Raw genomic sequence first — 22,103 nt, 5'->3', positions numbered from 1 at the left:
AAATATCGAAGCTCTTCAGATGCAAACCCCTACGAGTATATGGGTCATGGAGCAGTGCTTTTAATTTCTTAAATCATTGGAATATGCACTGATATGCACTGTGCCAGCCAGCAAGGCAGAAGTGATGCTTGTCAGAGCAGGGGGACCCAGCTGCAAGGATAGCAGAGAACGGAAAGTAGAAGACAGAACTGCTGCTCGAGGCAATGTATCACAAAGCCAAGAGACCGAGTGATTTATTACTGCGTTTCCACGTACAAATGGTGTTCGCCGTAGGCGAGTGGGGTGATGAAGGCGTGCACACAACTCACTGCACGAAGCCTTTGAGACCAGTTTGGGCAACGCATGGCTAGCGGAGCTGCGAGTGGGAAGCGGGAAGCGTCTGTGGAGCATCACCAGTGTCCCTAGCGTGAACAGCCGGGCCCGACCGGCAGCCACAGGGAGCCCCGCCGAGGAGCTGCCGCCCCCGGACCCCCGGGCCAGGCTTCTGCTGGGGCTGGTGGGGCTGGGGCACCTGCCGGGCCCACTCCCCGGCTGGCTGAAAGGGGGCACGGCCGGCACTGCACGGAGGCCTTTGGGGCCCGGTTCCCCAGCACACAGAGCAGGTTCGCGCCCGGCCGGAGGCAGGCTGCCGCCTCCTCCTCCTCCTCCTCCTCCCGACAGGGCCGAACGTCCCCGGGCTCCCTCCCGCCCTGGGGAGCCGCCGCGCCGAGTCCCGGGGCACGGCTGAGGCTACAGAACATCTCCCGGCGTCCCGGAGCGCTGCCTCCGCGGCAGCCGAGCAACGCGCTGGGCACGGGACGCGGCCCGCGGCCGCCCGGGAGCGGCGGGGGGGGGGGCTGGGGCCGGGGGGGGGCTGGGGCGGGGCCCGGCTCTCGGCCACGCCCCGCCTCTCGGCCGCGCCCCCCCTGCCATCCCGCCCACCCGCGCGCGCCCCGCCACCGCGCACGCGCAGCTCCCCCGCGCGCCCCCCCCGGGCGCCTGCGCCCCGCCGCGCGCCGGCCTCATGCGCTTTGCCCGCCCCGCCGGCCGCAGCGCCGCGCGCGCCCGGAGCCCCCGCCCGCTCGCCACGCGCCCTCCGCGCGCCGCCCCGGCGGGCACAGGTGAGGGGCGGCGGGCGGCACCGCGCGCACCCCGCGGGGCGGGGCGGGACACGCGCACCCCACGCACACGCGCGGGGGCTCAGCGGGGCCGCGGCGGGGGCTGCTGGCGGGGGGGGGGCGGCGCGCGGCCCGGGCTGAGAGGCGGGAACGGCGGGGGGCGGGGGGTGGCGGGGCGGGCGCCCCCTGGCCCTGTGCCCGCCTGCCCGGCGCAGAGCCGCGGCTGAGGCGGTGCCGCCGCCCGCAGCGAGGCAGATGAAGTACATCCTGGTCACGGGCGGCGTGATCTCGGGCATCGGCAAGGGGATCATCGCCAGCAGCATCGGCACCATCCTCAAGTCCTGCGGGCTGCGCGTCACCTCCATCAAGATCGACCCCTACATCAACATCGACGCCGGCACCTTCTCCCCGTACGAGCACGGTGAGTGCCCCGCGGGGCCGGGGTCGCGGTGTGGGCCGGGGCGGGGGGCCGGGCCCGCGGGCTGAGCCCCTCACGGCGCCGGGCCCGGCCGAGCTCCCCGGCCTCTTGCCGTTGCTGCCCGGCTGGGGATCCGGTCCCCGGGGCAGCCGGCCCCCGCGTTACATAAGGCTTTTCGTGTTACTGGCTGCTCCGAAACTGGCCGTAGCAGCCGGGGAAGGTGTTTCCTCACGTTGAGCTCCTCAGCTGTCACAGGCCAGCCCAGCACCGTGCTGCTGGGGGCCGTTTCCCGTTGACGGGCGCGCTTGTGCCTTTTCCTGTGTGCGCAGGGGAGGTGTTCGTGCTGGACGATGGAGGAGAAGTGGACCTGGACCTGGGTAACTACGAGCGCTTCCTCGATATCCGACTCACCAAAGACAACAATCTGACTACTGGGAAGATCTACCAGTATGTCATCAACAAGGAGAGGAAGGGAGACTATCTTGGTAAAACCGTCCAAGGTGATGCGAAGCTTCCTTTCTGATGCTTAGAAATGCATTCTGTATTTCTCTTCTGGTTGGGGACTTTTGCATACATGATTGTGATTTCACATGTGTGTAATAATCATCTACAACTGTGATTAATTTTGTTTAGTTTTTTCAAAAGGAGAGGCAGAAGGCGCACTGGTGCAGGTATATTGGTGTGTGCCGTGCTGAATCAGGTTACCTGTTCGCCCCTCCCTCAAAACTTCCCAGTCCTCAGCAGCGTACTGCCAGTTGTTTGGACTGAGTGCTGGAGTTGGGTCCAACTGTCTAACGTAACTGATATTAAATGTGAACCAACTTCAGACTAATACACTTGTGGATTACTTGTTGGCTGGTTAAAATGGTTATTGACAACTGTCACGTCAGTAGAAAACCCAAAGGATCTTTGAGGACCAGATCAGTCCCTTCCCTTTTTAAGCATTCTCCACAGCTGGTTTGGATAAGGACATTTGCAGACAATTTAAAGCAGAGTAACTCTCTCTGCTTAGAGCTAAGAACTGTTTGTACTTGAATCTTCCAGCTTAAAGGAAACATTGCTTACATGTGTTTAAATTGAGGCAGGATTACATTTCCTGCCGAGGCACTTCTTTTGCAAAATCACAGCCAAGAATAATCACTTCAAAAGTGCATACTTCTTTAAAGACGCAAATACCTGCTCAAGTCATGTGGGAAGCACTGGCTAGTTACTTTCAGTAGTTTGCTCTGTAATGAGTTAAAGGGAGAAATGTGTGTGGGTTGTGGCTTTAACCCTTGCCTGGGTTTCTTTTTCAGTTGTTCCCCACATCACAGATGCTATACAGGAGTGGGTAATGAGGCAGGCACGAATTCCTGTAGATGAAGATGGCATTGAACCCCAAGTTTGTGTGATTGAGGTTTGTAGCTCTTAAAAAACCAAAAAATAGTTTTGCTTCTTGAATGGAGTAAACTGAACTATGTGCATATTTTGCATAATACATTTTTTACCCAGTAATGTTCAACTTTGCATGAATTCACATTTGTTGAATTCTTAAAAATCTCCCTTGTTGGCTTCACTTACGTGGTCTAATCTTCTGAGTGTTCTGTGAATCTGCACGCAGAAGGACTTAAATCTTGGACAGTTGTATTTTTGAGGTGCTTTGCTCTCTAGTGTAATGTGAATTAGTCTACAGAATGAATTTTAGCTCTTGTAACTTTCATATGCCAGAGTCTGAGTTAACCATGCGGTGCCCTCTTCCTTGGTGGATAGGGGGAGGGCAGGTAAATCGCCCTCTGGAAACAGTCATCTTTCCTCCTTAGCAGTGAAGGGAGCCTTGGAGCGACTAGTTCAAGCGTAGACCTAGAAAAGGGAATGGCACAGGTCAGTGGTGACAAGCCCTGTGCAGTTTCCTGTGTGTTGTGTGGGATGTCCTGGTGCCAGAGGAGACAGAGGAGGGCGAAGGCTCCGAGTCTGCTGAGCTGGCTGGCGGGATATGCTAATACAGGGGAGACGGAGCTTGTCAGAGTGCCCGGGTCATGGTGACACAGGACTCTCTGCAGCTTGAGTGCCAATTTCTGTTCTGGGATTCACAAGCCTGGATCCTGAAGTACCTAGGAGGCACTATCTGTCAACGCATGGGAGGCTGGCAGTGCTCCAAAGAACGCCTTGTCTCTGTTCCTGCATGTGTCCAAAACCACTCTCTGTAATACAGTTATTAAAACTTAACAGAAGTTTTGCTTCTCAGTGCCACCTAATGTTCCTAAATGATAATTTAAACACCTTAATCTTTTCCCCAAAGAGAGAATAAAAGTAAACCTAATCTCTGTGGAGAGATGCTGCCCATATGAGAAGCTGGTTTTATTGTGACTTTCATTTTGGGGGAAATCATGAAGGTAAAATAATAGTTGGGGTAGATTGGGGGCTGTGGGAGCAGTACAAATGACTGGCAAATCCTGATACTTTTCATATTGGTATTGGTGCTGCTTTAGGGAATCAGAGGGAGGTGCTGGGGGGATGTTTTAGTGTCCTTTTAAGTATGTTTTAGTATGCTTTAGTGTACGAGTCCAGTAGGTGATGTTTTGGTACTAACTTTAATTCTAAATGCCTTTGTCTTTTTTAGCTTGGTGGGACGGTAGGCGATATTGAAAGCATGCCTTTCATTGAAGCTTTCCGCCAGTTCCAGTTCAAAGCCAAAAGAGAGAATTTCTGTAACATTCATGTCAGTCTAGTTCCCCAGGTAAGGACCCAAATTGTTTTGCTGCTTAGAGGCTTCCTCAATCCAGAATTTGCTTTCTGAATATGTTTCTGAAATGCTGTGTCTATAGACACTGCTATATTTGTATTTCTCTATATAGAAACTTCTAGAAGAAATGCAGAGAATATGTGGTTATGTAGTTAAAAAGGTTTGCAAGGAGTCAACAGAAACTTTTCAAAGTGCATAAATGTGTAATAAATAGTTGGGAGTTGCAGCAAATGCAGTTTTGCATCTTTAACTGCTGTTTTTCCTCTATGGAATTGTCTCCTAGCTTTTACAGGTAAACTTGCTTTCTAGGGCTGAAAACTTTTATTTTCCCTTCATTTGCATATCCTTTCATTTCTGCAAAGCTAATATAAAATTCAGTGGTATAGCCAGCCTTCACAACCCTTTGGACTTATTTAAAATAAGATCATATTCCAAGCTCTTCCTCAAGTTCTTTAATATTTCTGTTGCTGTGTGCTTCCCCCTGACGCCCCCCGCCACTCCCCAGATTTTCATTAGCTGTAGTTCATGAAATAGGTTGGGTTACCTTTGTAATTTCAAAACATAATGCTGTGTTGAAACATGATCTGTTTTTTTAATCCCTAGACAATATTATTAATGTGTGTTTTGATCTTTTAACAGTCATTTCATAGACTCACACATCTCACTGCTATGTAAGCCATTTCAGTTTGAGTAGCTGTTGCCCTTGGTTCAGAGATCCAACTAAGAAAAAGTATTATGAAGCAGTGCACGATAAGAATCAGTTAATTAGGAATTACAAAGAAAAACAAAACACCCGTATGTGCCAAGTAGATGGGTTGAACTCCAGTTAATATCAAAAGCGTATGAAGGTGTTTTATGCCATATAATGCCTCTTATATCCTCATCTGTATTATCTGCTCTGGTTTTGGAGACGATTTACAGTCTTAACCAGACAAAAATATCTCTACTGCAGGAGTCACTGCTGAAAAAATTCTTCCATGGTTATGTTAACAGTACTGGAAAGCATGGGTGTTCCTTGTCTTTTGGCAGAGCAACTTGATAGTCACTGGAGTGCAGATCAGTCTTTGCTCTCTGTCTTTCTCCTGTCCAGGCCAGGTGATTTACGGATTAAAAAATGAGAAATGTAAAATACTGGGTGTTTGGAGAAAGCAGTGGATAAAAACCTTAAGGTCTCCGCTCTCTCCTTCCCTCACTAATGCATAGAATCGTAGAACTGTTTATGTTGGAAAAGACCTTTAAGGTCATTGAGTCCAACCGCTAACCCAGCACTGCCGAGCCCACCATTGACCCATGTCCCTAAGCACCGCGTCTACACGGCTTTTAAATACCTCCAGGGATGGTGACCCCACCGCTTCCCTGGGCAGCCTGCTCCGGTGCTTGACCACCCTTTTGGTGAATACCTACTGACTGTAGAGACATGAACTCTGGTTTCTGCTGGTTGCTTTCAGTCTTTGAGATGTAAATGATGGTGTACTGGGATATTTAAAGTTCATGTGAATGGTCTGAGAGCTGGATCAAAGTTACAAGATTAACAGGATGGAAAGTCCTTATTAGCTTGATGAATCATTGCTACATATCATCATGATTTGATAGACTAACTTCTGCTCTTCTCTGACCAGCCGAGCTCTACAGGAGAGCAGAAGACTAAACCCACCCAAAACAGTGTTCGTGAACTCAGAGGTCTTGGTCTCTCACCAGATCTGGTAAGGTTTGCTGCATGGTTTTGAATTTAAAAATGCAGTACTGGGATGTTGCAAGACCGTGCTAGTCTGAGCAATGCTTAGGTTGAGAGCTGTTGTGCATTGGTTATAAACAAGTAGAAGTAACTGAGTTGGGTTTTTTTCCCAAGCCACGGAGACTGCAGAAAGACAGGTTTTTTACAGGTTTGTTATAGGAATGTCTGAGTACTTCTGTTTTGCTTCACAGCCTTGATGTTGCTGTTCTGTCAGATTGTTTGCAGGTGCTCCACTCCATTGGATACCTCAGTAAAAGAAAAGATTTCCATGTTCTGTCATGTTGAACCAGAACAGGTAAAGATTGCTGTCTGCACTTCTTGCAGTAAATATTCTAGCTGTTTGTCACATGCTGAGTGGAGTTCTATCTGAACGTAGCATTTTTGTGTTGTAGCTGTGGTTTTTGTTAGCTGCATAATTCATTTGTTGCTTTGTCTTACTTGCATTCTTTACATGTGTAACTGTTGCAAAAATAGTCCTTTTCGTGCCAGTACCTGGGTTTTCTTATAAGGTAGTTAGCATAGGTTCAGAGAATTCTGTGGAATCCAAGGTATTTTCTGAATAGCTGTTCTTGACCTTAGTTATCCTTCCACATTCCTTCTGTGAATACAGAAGAATGAGATTTTTCAATATTTGGAAGCCAGAGTAGTTGCCCAAAATTAGGTTTAAAGCGTGTGTGAATATATTTCGTACACTACTCTTTTTACAATACTGTTCTTCTTCCCAAGATTTCATGAGGAGAGATTGCACAGAAAAGTTGAAATGGTATTTGAGAGAAGCATTGCTTCACTGCAATGTTATGTGATACGTAAAAATTCCATGCTAGCATGATTCTTTTTGTACTGAGGCTACTCTGCATAGCATAGTTTGAGGTAGACCTTGGAAAATTATCAAACAGTCTGTAGGCTTAATACTAGCACTTTCCAGTCCAGCTGGAGCTTGAAAAATTTTGCCTTTTTGTGAAAGACTGGGTATCACTTTGGAATTCCAGGCTTTGTCAAGTAATTTTTATTAATTTTCTATACAGTGAGATCAAACTGAGTCTTGCAGTTTCAAGTATTAAATTCAGAATTAGCTGGCAATAATACCAATCTGTTAGCAGTACAATATCTACCTCTTGTTGGCCAGGAATTGAAAATTGGCTCTTGTCAGTCACTTTCCAGGAAGTTTAATGCAGTTTTATGTGATTGTTTCTCTGACTGAAGTTGCTTACTGAGAAGTAAACTTTATTGACTGTAAAGGAGGAAAATTTGCAGCCTAGGGGTTTTTACTGCTGCAAAGTTGAACTCTGCTTTCATTTGAGTCAAGAGAAATATGAATGTAAAAATAGTTGTGCTGGTGTATTTTTAATCCTTAAAGTATGAGTCTCACTCTTGATGGACAGTTGACAGTTGTCCAGAGCGTCTTTCCTTTTCTGAAGAAGCCCATTTCAGTGAACTAGAGCAGTTGACATAGATACTCCTCATCGATCTAAGAATTCTTTGCTCACAGTTGTTTAATCCTAAATTTGATGAAGGACGCTCTGTAAAATTTATCGCTGTATTGAGATCGCAGATTTCCCTGGGCCTTAATCAAACGGGGACCCCTGTTAAGAACAACAGTGGTGGGAGACGGGGAAGCTGGGCTTGTGGGCAGGTTAAGTGTAGCGTCAATTAGGATGACCAAGAGGGCTGTGTCACGGGCAAAGTCTCGCTGAAGCGTTCTTTGAATTTTACTGTGCAGTCACATAACCTGCGTAGCAGCTGACTTCCTTACTGGCAGGTTATCATGTTATAGCCCTTTCCAAGGAGCTCCAGTGAGCAGTAATACCTGGGAAGTGTTGAAGGATGACCTTTTCAGGTGTGTGGAAACCAGTATTAAACTATTTATGTTTTTAGGTTATTCAACAGATGTTATTTCCTGGAGGTTTAGGTGGTCATGTGGTTGTCTGGTGGAGACAGAGGCGCTCTGAATATCTGTCCAAAAATAATTTCATAGGAATTTTTAATGACATTCATATTTTATGAACAGGTCATCTGTGTTCATGATGTCTCTTCTATCTACCGGGTTCCTCTGTTGTTAGAGGAGCAGGGAGTTGTTGACTACTTCAGACACAGGCTTGACCTTCCCATTGAGAGGCAGCCGAGGAGGATGCTCATGAAGTGGAAGGAAATGGCTGACAGGTGAGTTGCACCGCTGGGCATAGTTTGATTTAAGGCTGTAGATTAGATTTCCCTTCTTGGTTGCTGGTTATTAAGTGATGAGTGTTCTTCATGGTCCTCAAGTATTCTTATGTGCTCAATTTTTTTTCTCTCTCTCTTTTTTTTTTTTTAAACTGCAAAAACGTATTTTATTCCTAGATGTTTAACAGTTTGGAAAAAAATATTCTTCAACATGAGAATCATAGGATCACAGAATGGTTTGGGTTGGAAGGGACCTTTAAAGGTCATTTAGTTCAATCCCCAACCCCCCTGCAGTGAGCAGGGACATCTTCAACTAGATCGGGTTGCTCAGAGCCCCATCCAACCTGACCTTGAACGTTTCCAGGGATGGGGCATCTACCACCTCTCTGGGCAACTTGTGCCACCGTCTCACCACCCTCATCATAAAATGTTTCTTCCTTATACCTAGTCTGAATCTACTCTATTTCAGTTTAAAACCATTACCCCTTGTCCTGTTGCTACAGCTCCTACTGAAAATTTGTCCCCATCTTTCTTATAAGCTCCCTTGAAGTATTGAAAGGCTGCAGTAAGGTGTCCCGGGAGCCTTCTCTTCTCCAGGCTTAACAACCCACCTCTCTCAGCCTGCCTTCATAAAATCCTGTAAGATAATGTTAATGAGTTCCTTATCTTGTGTTGGTAGTGTACTGTGTATGTCAAAGCCAGTTTGAAGTAGTTAAAAGGTAGACAGCTCTGCCCTCACTTCTACAAAAAATCCCTGTGACATTACAAAGTGTTGAAATCCTTTTTGTAGGTGTATGTAGGAGCCATCAGGAGTGTCTATAAAAATGTACCTTTTGAGTATGCTGTCAAGCGAGTGAAATGACTGTTTTGTAACTGATCTGTCTGAGGCTCCTAGGACACAGTGTTGCGTTTTCTTGTGGGGAGTAGACAGCGTGATTGTGGGGAAATAGTGAATTGAGTCTTTTCAGTCACCATTCAGGGCCTTTCTGAAGCCTTAAGTATATTTGCCGATATAAGAAGTTAATTTTCAAGATCTAGATGTTTCCCTTTATTCATATGCCCGACACAAGCCACTACCGTCAGTAACATGTCCTTCTGATGGGGAAAGCCCTCGGTAACCAGCTTGGTTGAAGGTACTCAGCATTCTGAAATAAACTTTAAACAATCTCCTGGCTGTAGCCAAGAACGCTGTGCAAATCACAAGCTGCCAGGTGCTGGGGATTGAAGGTGTTGGCACTTCAGCCTTAGAACTCTAGGAATCCTTTCTGTATTTCTGGCTGCTGAAGTGAACTCAGTCAGAAGCAGCGTGGGAAGATGCTGTACAGTATAAACATATGCAGAGTTGGGCTTTGATCCTCTCTCCTAATAGTTCACTGCAGACTCTGAACCTAATACAGCTTCCTGAAAAGACAGTTTGGATCTACTCGGAATGGCTTTTCAGCATAAGCACAGATGAGTTAATTTATATGTGACTTTCTGCAACTGTTTTTCTCTGTCATTGGCGTTTTTTTCTTTCTTTTAATGTTGCTTTGATGTTTTAAAGTCGTAATTATTATAAAAGGTCATCTCTTCCAAAGTCGTCATCTCTCTAGTTGGACAGACTTTCAAGAGCCCAGCTGTTTATGTTACTTGAACAGAATGTGATTCTTGCCCCCATTTTCTGTTAATGATGAAATAACACTTGTGTTTTGATTTTGTTAGGTATGACCGTCTCCTTGAAACATGTTCCATTGCGCTTGTTGGCAAATACACCAAGTTTTCAGATTCTTACGCATCTGTCATTAAAGCACTGGAGCATTCTGCACTGGCTATCAACCACAAACTTGAAATTAAGGTAGGGGTGGGCATGTGTGTGTTTAAAAGTAAAAATAAAATAAACCTCCCCCCCCAGGTTTCTCCTTCCACCTACTGTGCTGCCCGTCTTATTTAAGTTTTTTGCAAACCCATAGACGGTAAGGGAGAGTTGATTCTGCCAGTGAACTTTAAAATTGTCCTTGGATTACAGCATCAAAATCTGTTGTCAGGCATGAAACAGCTTAAAGCAAACCAGCCTTTTATCCTGTAAGATATACAAGGTGTCTGTATAATTGAGGGGAACTCCTCAGTGCTCAGTGTTGCGTGCTGAATGGTGATAGAGTGGTAGATATATTTGAGGAGGGCCTGTTTGCTTTAATTCCTCTGACAGCTGTTGAAAGTGATCCTTTTTTTAGGGTTGTTGCTGTTAACCTTCTGGTATTCATAGGTTTTATGATGTTTGTGCCTTAGGCTTTATTAAGGTTTTAATGCTGGTTTGGCTGCACAGGTGCTTCCAAGGGTCTTGGCTGTAGCTAGGTGCTCTGAAGAGGTGAAATACATACCTGTTGTCAGAAATTTTACTTTCATTTAAATATACTTTTAAAATCTTTGGTGATTTCGTGATGCCGGTGAGTCATGGAGATCGGTGCTTGCTTTATAACAGCATTATTCTATGTTTGGGTTACCTTTCACCTTACAAAATCAGTAGAGGAGAAAAGAAAAACAAGTAAGATGAGTGAAGGATAAACTCTGCACATGCATCTGTGGGTAGTTTCTGACACAGCTGCATTTGTATGATTCAGAAGGGAATGGATTCTGCAAGTCCTGTACATGGAGATCCTATATTGGGTTAAAGAACTGTTTGACAGTATTCCAACCTTTAAGGAGGAAAAAAAAAAAAAGACAAGAATGTTGTTCAAAAGGGTTAGCAGACTGCCAGAACATTCAGCAGTTCAGAGATACTGCAATACGTAGATGAGAAGCTGGAACATTTGCAAGTTTTTTCTATATGTGGCATTGGTCATAACATCCTTTAATTACAACAGTCTGTTTCACCATGTCCTGTCTTTTCTTCAGTCCCTCTTGAAGAGATTAAATTATTTGATGAATAATGATTCAGTTTTTTCTTGCTGTGTGGTTGTTTCTGTCTGCATTTCTGTGTGTTCCCATCTTGCTGTGCTCCATTAAGACTTCACATTTTATGAGTCTGTGTTTCATGGCCTTCATGTATGTCACAGAGGAGCGGCTGAGGGAGGAAGACAAAAAACCCGTGGCTTCTGCTGGTGCATCAGTAGTAGGATGGTGGGGGAAAGCAGTTTTGTTGACTAGCTGTCAGGTAATCAGCCCAGAAAAAACATAAGCAAGTATCCAGTGGGAAACAAATCCAGAGCTATCCGGGAGGAATGGTGGTAATTTAATGAGAATCAAGGAGACCCTGTACGCTCCTGTGGCAGTATCTCATCCTTTTTTGGATTTCTTCCCAGTATATTGACTCTGCTGACTTGGAGCCAGAGACTCTGCAGGAAGAACCTGTCCGATACCATGAAGCGTGGCAGAAGCTGTGTGGTGCTGAGTAAGACTCTTACGCTCTGGCTGTTTCTTTGGAGCATGTCTGATAAACTTGCTGCTATTGACAGTTTTGGAATTAAGAGCCTCACCAGAGACTATTTTCTTGGGCACTCTACCAGCACGCTGACATTGCCCCAAATCCACCTCGGCGAACTTTAGGATAAGATGTAAAATGGAGGATTGTTAAATAAATGAGCGAGCTTGTGAAAGGCATCGGTGGGGGAAATGATGGTGCCCGTAAGGATGTGCACAGACTTAGTGGGGAAACAGGGTGAGAGGAAATAAGGGGGAAGGGTAGGTGCCGGTAAAGGCTATTAAAGCCAAATGAAGAGGGCGTAAGGTTTAAGTGTGGTATAAAGTTCTTTAGGAAGACGGTGTGTGAAGGGAAGAAGCATTAGGATGCAGAGGAGTGCCGAGAGTTAGCCCAGAAAACAAGAATAAGTGGGGCTTGTTATCCCTGGGGGAAGCAGATGTTGGGTGGTCCCAGGCGAACAAAGACCTTCCTGCAGCATTCGGTGGCCTTGTGCCTGCGGGGAGAGCGCTGGACGCTGCGGCCAGCGGCTTCCTCAGCAGGGCGGGCAGGGTGACGCGTCCCTGAGCACCTTGGTGCAGAGCATGGGAGTCCCGTGACGTGAACCGCTCTGGTGGTGTAACCTGCATCGTATTTGAGATTTCTCGGGAAGGTAGAATGTGCATTTACAAAATGTTTCCCTGAAAACTCGGTGACGTTTTATGTGACGGCTCATGTGAAGTCGTGTGGAAGATGTGCTGCAGGCAGGCCTTGTCACATCGGCTACTTTAAGGCCGTTCTCAGGAGTGAGGTCTTGCAAGTCCAAGATTTTATGGGGGAGAGGCGGGAACGGGGGGAGTCACACTGGTGAGCCCCATGTGAATGGAATCTTCTCTTCCTCATGTAGCGGAGTTCTGGTTCCTGGTGGATTTGGTGTTCGAGGGACAGAAGGCAAAATTCAAGCTATTTCCTGGGCAAGAAAACAGAAAAAACCCTTCTTAGGTGAGAAAACATGTTTCATCCATAAGAAGAAATAAAGAGGTTGAATAACAGCCTAACTGATCTGGGGCAAGAGGTTTACTGACTTTCACTGGTGCCTAGAATGTACACGTAGGAAGAGGATTGGCTGAGTTAGGCAGCGGTCTGTGCCCAGCGTCACGGGTGACGCAGCTGTCGTCTGTGGTTAGCTCTGGGGTGGTCAGAGCGGGGTGTGATTACAGGGAGTCTCTGTAGTGAGGGGGTGGGAGTCTGAGAGGAGGTTTCAGAGGAGGCTGTGGTGGTCTTGGCACGAGGGAATATATGGCTGCATTTAAACAAAATTAACATGGTGAGAGACTGGAAACGTGTGAGCAGAGTGCCTGGGGAAGGGAGGTGTGGCGCAAAAGTTGTCGGAGCTACTTGGTGCAGAGTGAACAGACCCCTAAATCTGAGCCAAAGGTCTGTCTCATCCAGGTTTTCCTCTAACTCGGGACTGCTCTGTGAAAGTGTACGTGCTTCGTGGTACGGGTCAGCGGTCCTTGTCCTGACTTGGTTCTGTCTTTCCTTCTGCAGGAGTTTGTTTGGGAATGCAGTTAGCAGTTGTGGAGTTTGCGCGCAGTGTTCTTGGTTGGCAAGGTAATTGTACAAAACCATTCCTGTTTTTTGGTAATTTTTTTGATTGCTTGAGTAATAACGTGTAATTTTAAATTTTTCATTGGTGGGTAGGTTTTTTTTTTCCTGAGCCTGTATAATTCCCCATTTGGTTTGCTATTTCAAAGGAAAAGGAAAAAATTCCTTATCCTATTCAAATAAATATCAGTGGAGTAAGGCATACTTACAGTGACAAAACTTTCCATTACTTAGAGTGAGGTTCATCTCCTGAATAAAACACCTCAATGGAGTTGTGCCTGTGTGCTGGACGTCCTAAATTCCCATTATAATAGCCAGTGGGAATGAAGACCAAAAAGCAATTCAGCCGACCAGGCAGTTGCACCTAGTTCAGTGAGCTGAATTGCTTTCTGAGCTCCACTGTTCGAATTGACTAGGTCCCTGTTGTCAAAACTCCCTTTACAGAGTGCTAAATTTAATTGCTCAGCCTGATTCTGAGTTTCACTAGTAGTGAACGTAGGGGGAGGTGTGCTTCTTGGAGTACTTCTGCTCCCTTTCCCCTCCCTGGCTTTACTTAAGATATTCTAAGCTGTTGAACGTGTGATTTTCCTGAACGACCCTCGCTTTCGTCACCGATTGCACTAGACTGGTTGCCCCCAGATTGCAACATCCAGGCAGTCTCGGGAATTCATCCTATCATCTGCTCCTGTGTCAGTGCTGACAAGAGTCCTGTTTCTGCTGCCTGGGGCTGAGCTGGCAGCTCTGTGCAGCTGGGTGGCTCCGCACAGTTCAGGCTGCCGCTTGCCAGAAGCGCCGGGATGAGATGCAGCTGGAGATGCATGTCATGGTGTGAGGGACCGTCATGTTTCTCATTAATGAATATTACATTGCAGATGCTAACTCGACAGAATTTGACCCCAAGACTGGTCATCCAGTGGTGAGTTCACAGTGACTTGCTTGTCATGTCCTTACTGTGCTGTGCTAGACTTCTCTGCACGTACCTGTCGGTACAGTTAAGAGCTTGGATTACTGTGTCTTGTTTTAAGCCTGTCTGCCATCATTTACTAACCCGAAAAGAAAATGCCTTTGCCTCGTTAACTGCATGGCAGTTGCTGCTTCATAGAAGACTGCAGTGCTTATTATACGTGAAACTCGTAACACTTCTATTTTTAGTTACACTTTTTCATAAAGCAAGGTGTTTTCTAAGAGATAAAAGCTTCTTAAGGGGCAGCTTGAAAGCTAACTGATTTCACAGAGTAAAGCTTTAATGATACCCAGATTCCACTGCATAACTGTTTAATTATGAACTCAGAAATTAACACAGACAGGCATGAAATCCTTGGAACATTTGTGGACGGATTTCTGAACCTGCATTTCTGAGACTGTGCCTCCTCCAGGGTCCACCATAACGACTGGCTTCTGCTACAATTTAAAATGCTACTCAAAAGGAAGAAGTTCTCAAAAAAACGGCTTATGAAGTTATTTATCAAAGTATAAGTGATTCTGATTTGGGGATTTTTTTTTCTGTAACTTTGCTTGTTTGTTTGTTTTAACATTTAGTTCAGTAAATAGCACAGTATTAGTGTGTGTGATCTGCGTAGGCTTTGACTGAGACCATTTCCTATGCTAAGCTTCCTGAACACCCACAAACGTGGTTTGCTTGTTTTCTGTATAGATGTTGAGGTTTTTTCCCACTTTAAGGTTTCAGAGTCTGCCTGGGACTGTTACTGCTCCTTCATTCTCACCTCCCTGAATGCTCTTCACAGGTCATAGACATGCCGGAACATAATCCTGGGCAAATGGGTGGGACCATGAGGCTTGGCAAGAGAAGGACACTCTTCCAAACCAAGAATTCAATCATGAGTAAGGCATTTCTTACCTCTTTTGGAAGTGCTTCCTGGGGATGACATGCATGTATGGTGGGTGTGGGGAAATCAGACCTGGGGATGTTAAAAGTATCATTGCACTGTAGGTGTTTGCAGATTTTTTTCTGATAGCGGTATGGAGATCTCAATGAAATTGGTCCTCTCTAGAAGTGGCAGATTCTGATGGATGGGTGCTATTCATATGAACTTGTTAAAAATGGGCATTGTGGAAACTGTTTGGCATTTGCTCTAAGAAAAGTCTTCCTTTTGGTGTAGGGAAGCTGTATGGAGATCATGATTTCTTGGAAGAGAGACATAGACACAGATTTGAGGTAAAAATGCTACTGTAGGTATTGAGCTTTTTTGTGTAATCCAAACACAGGGGATCATGGGTTTTCTTGCTTCTGGTCTTCTAGGTCAATCCAGAATTGAAAAAGTGTTTTGAAGAGCAAGGTTTGAAGTTTGTAGGCCAGGATGAGGAGGGAGAGCGAATGGAAGTGGTTGAGCTGGAAGGTGAGTACTTGTGCAGTAAGTTTGTGGGTGCAGGTATTTACAAGGGAGAGTGTTCATAGGGTAATTGAGCAGGTTTTTGTGTGGGACCGGCCCAGACTCTCTCAGAATGATTCCATCCATAAAGTTATGCTAAAAAAAAAATATCCCATGTGCCTGTCCGTTTGGGGGCAAAAGGCAGGATAGAAATGACAGTTCTTCCCCATCATCAGGCCTTCAACGTGATCAGTGCTTTGGACTGCAGTTCAGCCACAGGCTTAAGAGACTTGGCATTAATATTTTCTGTTTCTTTCTTTTAGAGCATCCTTTCTTCGTTGGTGTTCAGTATCACCCTGAATTCCTCTCTAGACCAATTAAGCCATCTCCCCCATACTTCGGCCTCCTCTTGGCATCTGCAGGAAGACTTACACATTACCTGCAAAAGGGCTGCAGGCTCTCACCCAGGTAGGTTGAAGGAAGACACCACTCAGACCTTTCACAGGGCAGTGCTTCTTCCTACAGGATAAACCAGAGAATCCTCTTGGCACAGTTACTGCAGGGTAACTAGGGGGTATTTACAGCATCTCTTCTTTCCACTTTTTCTGTGAAACCTCTTCTCTTCTCTTGCATTTTAAGATTGACAGTAGTGCCGTAGAGCTGTCCTGCAGCGAGGTCCCGACTTCAGTGAGAGTAACTGCAGTCTCATGTTAGTCAGAGATGTTTGGGGAAACTGCAGCTGGACCTGCTCTTTTGGGTGTTTGGAGGCCTCCTGGGGTTTTCCCCCCATTCCCTGTATGAGTCCTGGGTCCGGGCTGGTCCTTAAGAAACTTGTTCCTGTTGCTGGTTTAAAGAATGGGCCCTGGTGGTTGCAGCTTTGGGGTTTTTTTCTTTCTTTTTTCTTTTTCTGCTGACTTAAGCTTTCTTTTGTCTCCGCTTGCAAAGCAGCTAATGTTTTGGGTAGACCTAATGGTGCATTTACTTCTGCTGCTGCTCCCCCATGCCCCGCAGTTCTGCTCAGCAGTCATGGCAATATGCAACACCTAAACATCACTTTGGTAGTGACCCGTTTTCTTCCTTATAGAGGAGAACACAAGAGGATTTGTAGTGTAGCTGGAATGCTGCTACAGTGCACTAAGCAGCAAAGCCCAAACTAAATGCATAAGAGAAATAGCACTGAATGTATTAAGCTAAAGAATGCAAAAAGGAAAGTATTGGCCTTTTCTGGGTCGAGCTGCAATACAGCTGCACCACAGGAATTCCTGTGTCGATGCCTGGAGAACGGCTGTCAGTTGTGCTCTGACTGACCTGCTCTGAAGAGAGTTTTTGTGTCAAGATGCCTCATTTCAACGCCTGTAAATGCTGAGGGGTATTTTAATTTCCTGCTTTTGGACATCTGAGTTTGAAATGGCTTCTCAGAGCAGGGGAGGTGACTGCAGCATCCTAAGTTAGTGTATCTGCTCTTGGAGTCTTTTTGTGATGGTGGTCACGAATTGCTCCATGGCTATCATGTAATCTAAAAAAGTATTGGTGGGTGTTACAGCCCATCCTGTACTCCCCTTCATTCCTGTGTCATCACGTTTTCAGGGGAGGCTCATTGCACTCTTGTGAGGTTTGCACGTGACGCCAAACTAGGGGGAAGGGACTGTACACTTGAGGATGGGACTGCTGTTTGCAGGGACCTGGGCTGGAGGAGTGGGCCAGCAGGAACCTGACGGGGCTTAACAAGGACAAACGCAGAGTCCTGCATCTAGGAACCCCTTGGAGGAACACAGGCTGGGGACTGAGCAGCTGGGGAGCAGCTCTGCTGGTGAGGTCCTGGTGAACAGCAAACTGAACACCAACCAGCATCCTGGGCTGTATGAGTAAGAGCACAGCCAGCAGGATGGAGAGAAGTTATTATGACTCTTTACTTGGCATTTGTTAGACCACATCTGGAATATCCTATGTAGTCTGGGGTCGCCCAGTACAAGTGAAACACGGATAAATTGGTCAGAGTTCAGCGGAGGGCTGCTAAGGTCAGGCGTTTGGAGTATGTGCCCGGTGAGTAAGAAGCCAAAGGAACTGGGCTTGCTCAGCCTGGAGAAGGGAAGCTTTTATGGGGGACCTGAGAGCAGCCTGCCAACACCTACAAAAATGTTATCAAGAAGATGAAAACGGGACCTTTACAGAAGTGCATGGTAGGAGGATGAGACACAACGGAGGGACATGAATTGAAATAAGAAGGTTCTGACAGGATATAAGGAAAATCTTACTCACCATTAGAACAGCCACATGTTATTGGTGCAAGTTGCCCAGAAAGGCTGCACAGTCTCTCTGTCCTTGCAGAATTTCACAACGTGACTGGATAAAGCCCTGAGCAGCCGTGTCTGATGTGAGAGCTGTCCCTGTGGTGTAACTGTCCTGCGGTCCTGCCGATCGCAATTATTTTGTGATTCTGAAAAAGCTGTTTAATGGATTAAAGGCAATCAGCTTTTACCAGGAAGCTGAAATAGAATGGCTTATGGGTGGTTAACCAGTCTCCTATTTCCTATTTAATGAATTTAATTTAGAATAACTTTACCTTACAAAATGCTTATTATATGTATAATCATTTTAATTTACAAACCTTAAAATTGATGATGACTCAGCCCAATTTCCAAAGGGACAGCTAGCTACACTAGGAATTTTGTGTGCTCTGCTTTTCAGCCTCGGCTAGCAGTACTTGCTACCACACCCCGCTAATTGCTGATAAATCTAGGTCTATAAAGCACTTGTGCACCATAAAATAAAATCTTTCTGAATTCTGCAGGGACACCTACAGCGATAGAAGTGGCAGCAGCTCGCCCGACTTGGAGATAACAGAGCTGAAGTTCCCATCAGTAAATCATGACTGATTCCTGGTAACTTTTAATGACCTGAACCTCTTCATTATTGAAAAAATTCCTTGCCCAGTCTTTCCTCCTGGCATCTGAACATTTCACATCAGTTGGCAGAAAACTGGCACACGGTAAAAACTGGTGCTCACACATGTGCTTCAGCTGTGCCGAGGGATGCGTAATACCTCGTGTCTGTGTAACAGATGTCAGTGAGTATTTCCTTAGCAAATTGACACATAATAAAGTATAAAAATACATGCGGGAGTTTGAGATTAAACTCCAGTAAAGAAACAAAGCACAAATATAGCACACATTCCTGAAAATGGAGGCAAAGCTGAGCAAGGGGTTACTGGATTTAGAAAGTTGAATACTGGAGGAGCAATCTCTCGCCTTTGCCAAAGAACATTTTTGAAACAGCCATTCTCCCCCATCTCCTGATACAGCAAGTTTCTTTGTCAAACCTGTGAGCTCTGAAATGCAATAGCTGCTGCAGTTGTTGTGTGGATGTGAAAACTGCATGCATGTCATCCAGTTGTGGAGTGGGGGCACGAAAACCTGGCTTTCGGACTTCAGCAGAAAAAGGTAGACTTAATTTTTAAATCAGTTCTCCCTCTGTGCAGTATGTGATCCTGGACATGACACATTTTCCCACTGCTCTGGCTGGTTTTGTATGGTGGTTTTGGGGAAGTTAATCAGCAATTGTGCACACACATGTCAAGTGAGAGCAGGGGTTTATTGCTGAATGCGAGGGGACCAAGGATGTCCAGCTTCTCCCTCCTCCCTCTCTCCTTGCTTCCAAAGCTAACTGCAGAGTGAAAGTGAGGGTTAGCCTGAGTCTAGCACAGAAGTAACTCTCCCATCCCTGGCCATGAGACTGGGCCTCTGCGGTGCTGAAGGTGGCTGGGATCGCTAGGTGTCGGGTACAGCAGCAAACTAAAAGCTGAAGAATCCTCTCTCTGTTTTTATCCTCCTAAAGCTATTCTGAACCTCTGACTTGCTGACAGTATCCGGTGTGCTCCGTAGTGTGACAGTCTGGGTGCTGTGTTGATACCCGATGGCTTGGAGGCTGTCCTCGCGTGAAGGAATTGTAGGGAAAGTGACACTGGCATGCGTGGCGTGTCCGGCTGACTGGCCTGTTGGTACACATCCAGCTCGACTCAATAGCTGCATCGTCATGAAGATTTTCCTTTGGTCCCTGCTGTGGGCAGCGCTGGGAAGGGCAGGAAGTCAGCTCTCAGCTGAACAGTGCTCACTTCCCACGGTTTATTTAAACGTCAACTTCTCGAAGGAGCTTGCTTTCTCAGGGGTGTAATACACTGGTCTTAACGTTGCCATAGTGCCCCTGTAAAACTAATAAACACCTTTTATCCCGGGAAGAGGAGTGTAGTCAGGTCCCACGTGCTGTGTTTGCCTGGGGTGGTGCATGTAAGACCCAGTGTGCTGTGCAATTCCAGCCTGTTGCTCTTCACTGTCAGTAATTCCTGCTCTTTTTCTTTCTCTCTTTTTCCAGATGTGTCTTCGCTGAAGAGAAGAGCCTTCATTAGATTTCCCAGGCATTCTTACAGCAATAGCTTGAACGCTGTCAGCTTTGGGCTTTTTTAAGTTACAGTTTTATAATTTTCGTTATGAAATCCTGTCCCTTTATTTCCCCAACTCTTCTGTACTTAAGTTTATTTTCTGTGTAGACTCTTTATTTATTTCTGGAGGAGAGCTCATCACAGCACATGCACCTCTAGACTTCAGTTAGCACCATCTTGGAGATAAAAAGCAAATTTGGGTATGGGATTTGCTGTGTTGGGGAGAATCCAGTTGCACACTTCCTTCCTAGTGCATGGTAACACTGGCATGGGTTTGTATCTTGGACAATGACAGTTGAGTTGCTTTCTCCAGCCTCTCTGCTCCCTTAGTCTTTATTACTTACTGGTGAACTTATTTTGGGGGCTTGCTCTGTTCTTGAGCTGTGCTGTGCTGCAGAGGATGGGTCTGTGCAGCTTTATGCAGTTTGGTTTTTTTTTGGGGGGGGTGATGGTGGTGGAATGTTTTGTTCTTTTTTGTTTGGGTTTTTTTTTTCAGTAGTATTTAAAAATGTTTGGCATTGGTGGTCTTGGTACTTTCATTGCCGGCAATGAACTTTTAACCAGGAAAATCTTCCTGGAATAGAGTTAATCTGGAACGTGATCAGCTCTAACTGTGATACGTCACTCCGCAGGGATGCAATTATCTTGGAACATGTGGGGGAAAACCCCAAGCAAAACTGTCAGGAAAGCCCATCGTTGCCTGAAATGAGGCGTAACTGCTAGCCCTTTCTGCACCAGTGTTGGCTGGTGCTGCTGCTTGGGCTGGGAAATTTCAACTCCTTGCATCAAGGGGGAGGTACAGAAAAGAAAGTGAACTACTTTCAGATGCTGCCTTTAACAGCTCCCGTGGTGATTTGCCTTGGACTAAACAGTTCATGGTGCTTTTTTTTCATTGATTGGAAGTGGAGCCTTCCGTTGCCTTTTTTTATACAGCAGAGCCGCGTGTCCCGCACTCAATGCAATTCCGAAGTGCTGTTCCTGAGGGAGGGGCCTCGTAATTCGCCTACAGTGTTCTGGCGTAGTTGGTGGATGTGTGCTGTCCTACGGTAAGCTCAGCGCTGGCAGTTCTGGGGTGGGAAACACACTTGCTTTGTGTTTTTATTATCCCCTGCCTCTTGCTGCAGTACAAGCAACACAGATTTTGGTCTTTGGTTGTTTAGAAGAAAGGAGGAAAGTGTCTCAGTTGTCTGGAGTGTTGTATGTTCAGAACTCTTCAGTTCATTAAAGTTTGGAGAAAGCTGTATGCCTCGAGCCTGGCTCGGTGCTAACTCCTGTGTTGTCTGATGCCAAATCTAAATGCTGTCCTGTCTCATCCTCAGTGATCTTTCCCACAGCCCCTGTTGCTTTATTGCTCAATTATTTTCAGTATCTGCTGTAAAGCTGCATTTAGCCCGGAAAGCTTTGAGCGTTCTCTGTGTGTGCCAATTACAACAGTTCTGCAAGAATGATCAACCGAGTCGAGATGCTGAACACCGGCCACGGAGCGGCTGGCCCTCGAGCCATGCGAGATCATTCCTCAGCTGTAGCACAGCTTGGTTTGCTTTCTTCTGAATTGTTTTTGTTTTGGCCAAAACTGTGCATCTGACTTGGTCATTAAATGCATATTTGTAATAAAATGAGTAACTAGGCAGGAGCCTGCTCTCTTCCTTCTGTAGCGCAGAGGGAGGAAACGGGCTGAACTGTAGTACTGTCCCGTTCGAAATTCATCCCGTGTAAGCTACGTTTGTTGGCAGCGTTCGCAGTGGTTTAGACTCGTACGGCCGAAGTCTGGCTGAAATAACGGGGCTTCCCCCAGCAGCGGGGAAACCTGGGGAAGCGGGTCTGAGCCTACAGCCTCTGGAGGGCAGAAAAATGTCGGTTTTTACCCGAATGGGGTGGTGACCTGCTGTGGGACGTTCTGCCTCTGCCCCCGCGGCTGGGCGCGCTGCTCGCCCGGAGCGGTGCTGGGGGACGGGCCGGCCGGGCGCAGCGCTGGGGGCGCCCGGGCTGGGGGCGCCGTGCGAGGGGCAGGTGGCAGCAGCAACGCCACGGCTGCAGGAGAGCCGGGTGCTGCTCCCCCCGCGCCAGGGCCAGCTGGGACCCCTTCTGGCCAGCAGCACCCACCGCCCTGGGGCTGGGCTCCCCCTGCCCCTCCAACCACCAGCCCCGAGGAGACCCCACAAGGTGCTCCAGGCGCATCCCGGGCTCGTGGCGCATGAAGGTGGGACTGACCCCGGCTTCCCCCC

The 22,103-nt window shown here is 46.8% G+C and overlaps 1 protein-coding gene across 1 annotated transcript; it reads left to right on the top strand.

Moving 5' to 3' along the window:
• Positions 1-1,284: 1,284 nt before the first annotated feature.
• Positions 1,285-21,506, top strand: CTPS1 (CTP synthase 1). Its single transcript, XM_040586912.1, has 18 exons — positions 1,285-1,518; positions 1,845-2,015; positions 2,811-2,911; positions 4,115-4,231; positions 5,857-5,940; positions 6,187-6,267; positions 7,981-8,132; positions 9,834-9,966; positions 11,411-11,499; positions 12,413-12,507; positions 13,057-13,119; positions 13,986-14,029; positions 14,859-14,955; positions 15,234-15,289; positions 15,374-15,470; positions 15,767-15,911; positions 18,235-18,325; positions 19,812-21,506. The coding sequence occupies exons 1-17, from the start codon at positions 1,353-1,355 to the stop codon at positions 18,317-18,319; spliced, it is 1,776 nt and encodes a 591-aa protein (XP_040442846.1). The 5' UTR covers positions 1,285-1,352; the 3' UTR covers positions 18,320-18,325; positions 19,812-21,506.
• Positions 21,507-22,103: the final 597 nt, after the last annotated feature.

Source organism: Falco naumanni, chromosome 3 (genome assembly GCF_017639655.2).
Source record: "Falco naumanni isolate bFalNau1 chromosome 3, bFalNau1.pat, whole genome shotgun sequence".
NCBI classification, from domain to species: Eukaryota; Metazoa; Chordata; class Aves; order Falconiformes; family Falconidae; genus Falco; species Falco naumanni.
The sequence above is the reverse complement of the archived record's forward strand: the minus strand, read 5'-3'. Positions and strand labels throughout refer to the sequence as shown.

Excerpts from the sequence above, each read along its gene's own strand:
- CTPS1 (XM_040586912.1), top strand. The coding sequence starts at position 1,353 with ATGAAGTACATCCTGGTCACGGGCGGCGTGATCTCGGGCATCGGCAAG. Across the intron at positions 5,941-6,186 it reads TTGGTCTCTCACCAGATCTG|ATTGTTTGCAGGTGCTCCAC; the intron begins GTAAGGTTTGCT and ends CTGTTCTGTCAG. Across the intron at positions 9,967-11,410 it reads ACCACAAACTTGAAATTAAG|TATATTGACTCTGCTGACTT; the intron begins GTAGGGGTGGGC and ends ATTTCTTCCCAG.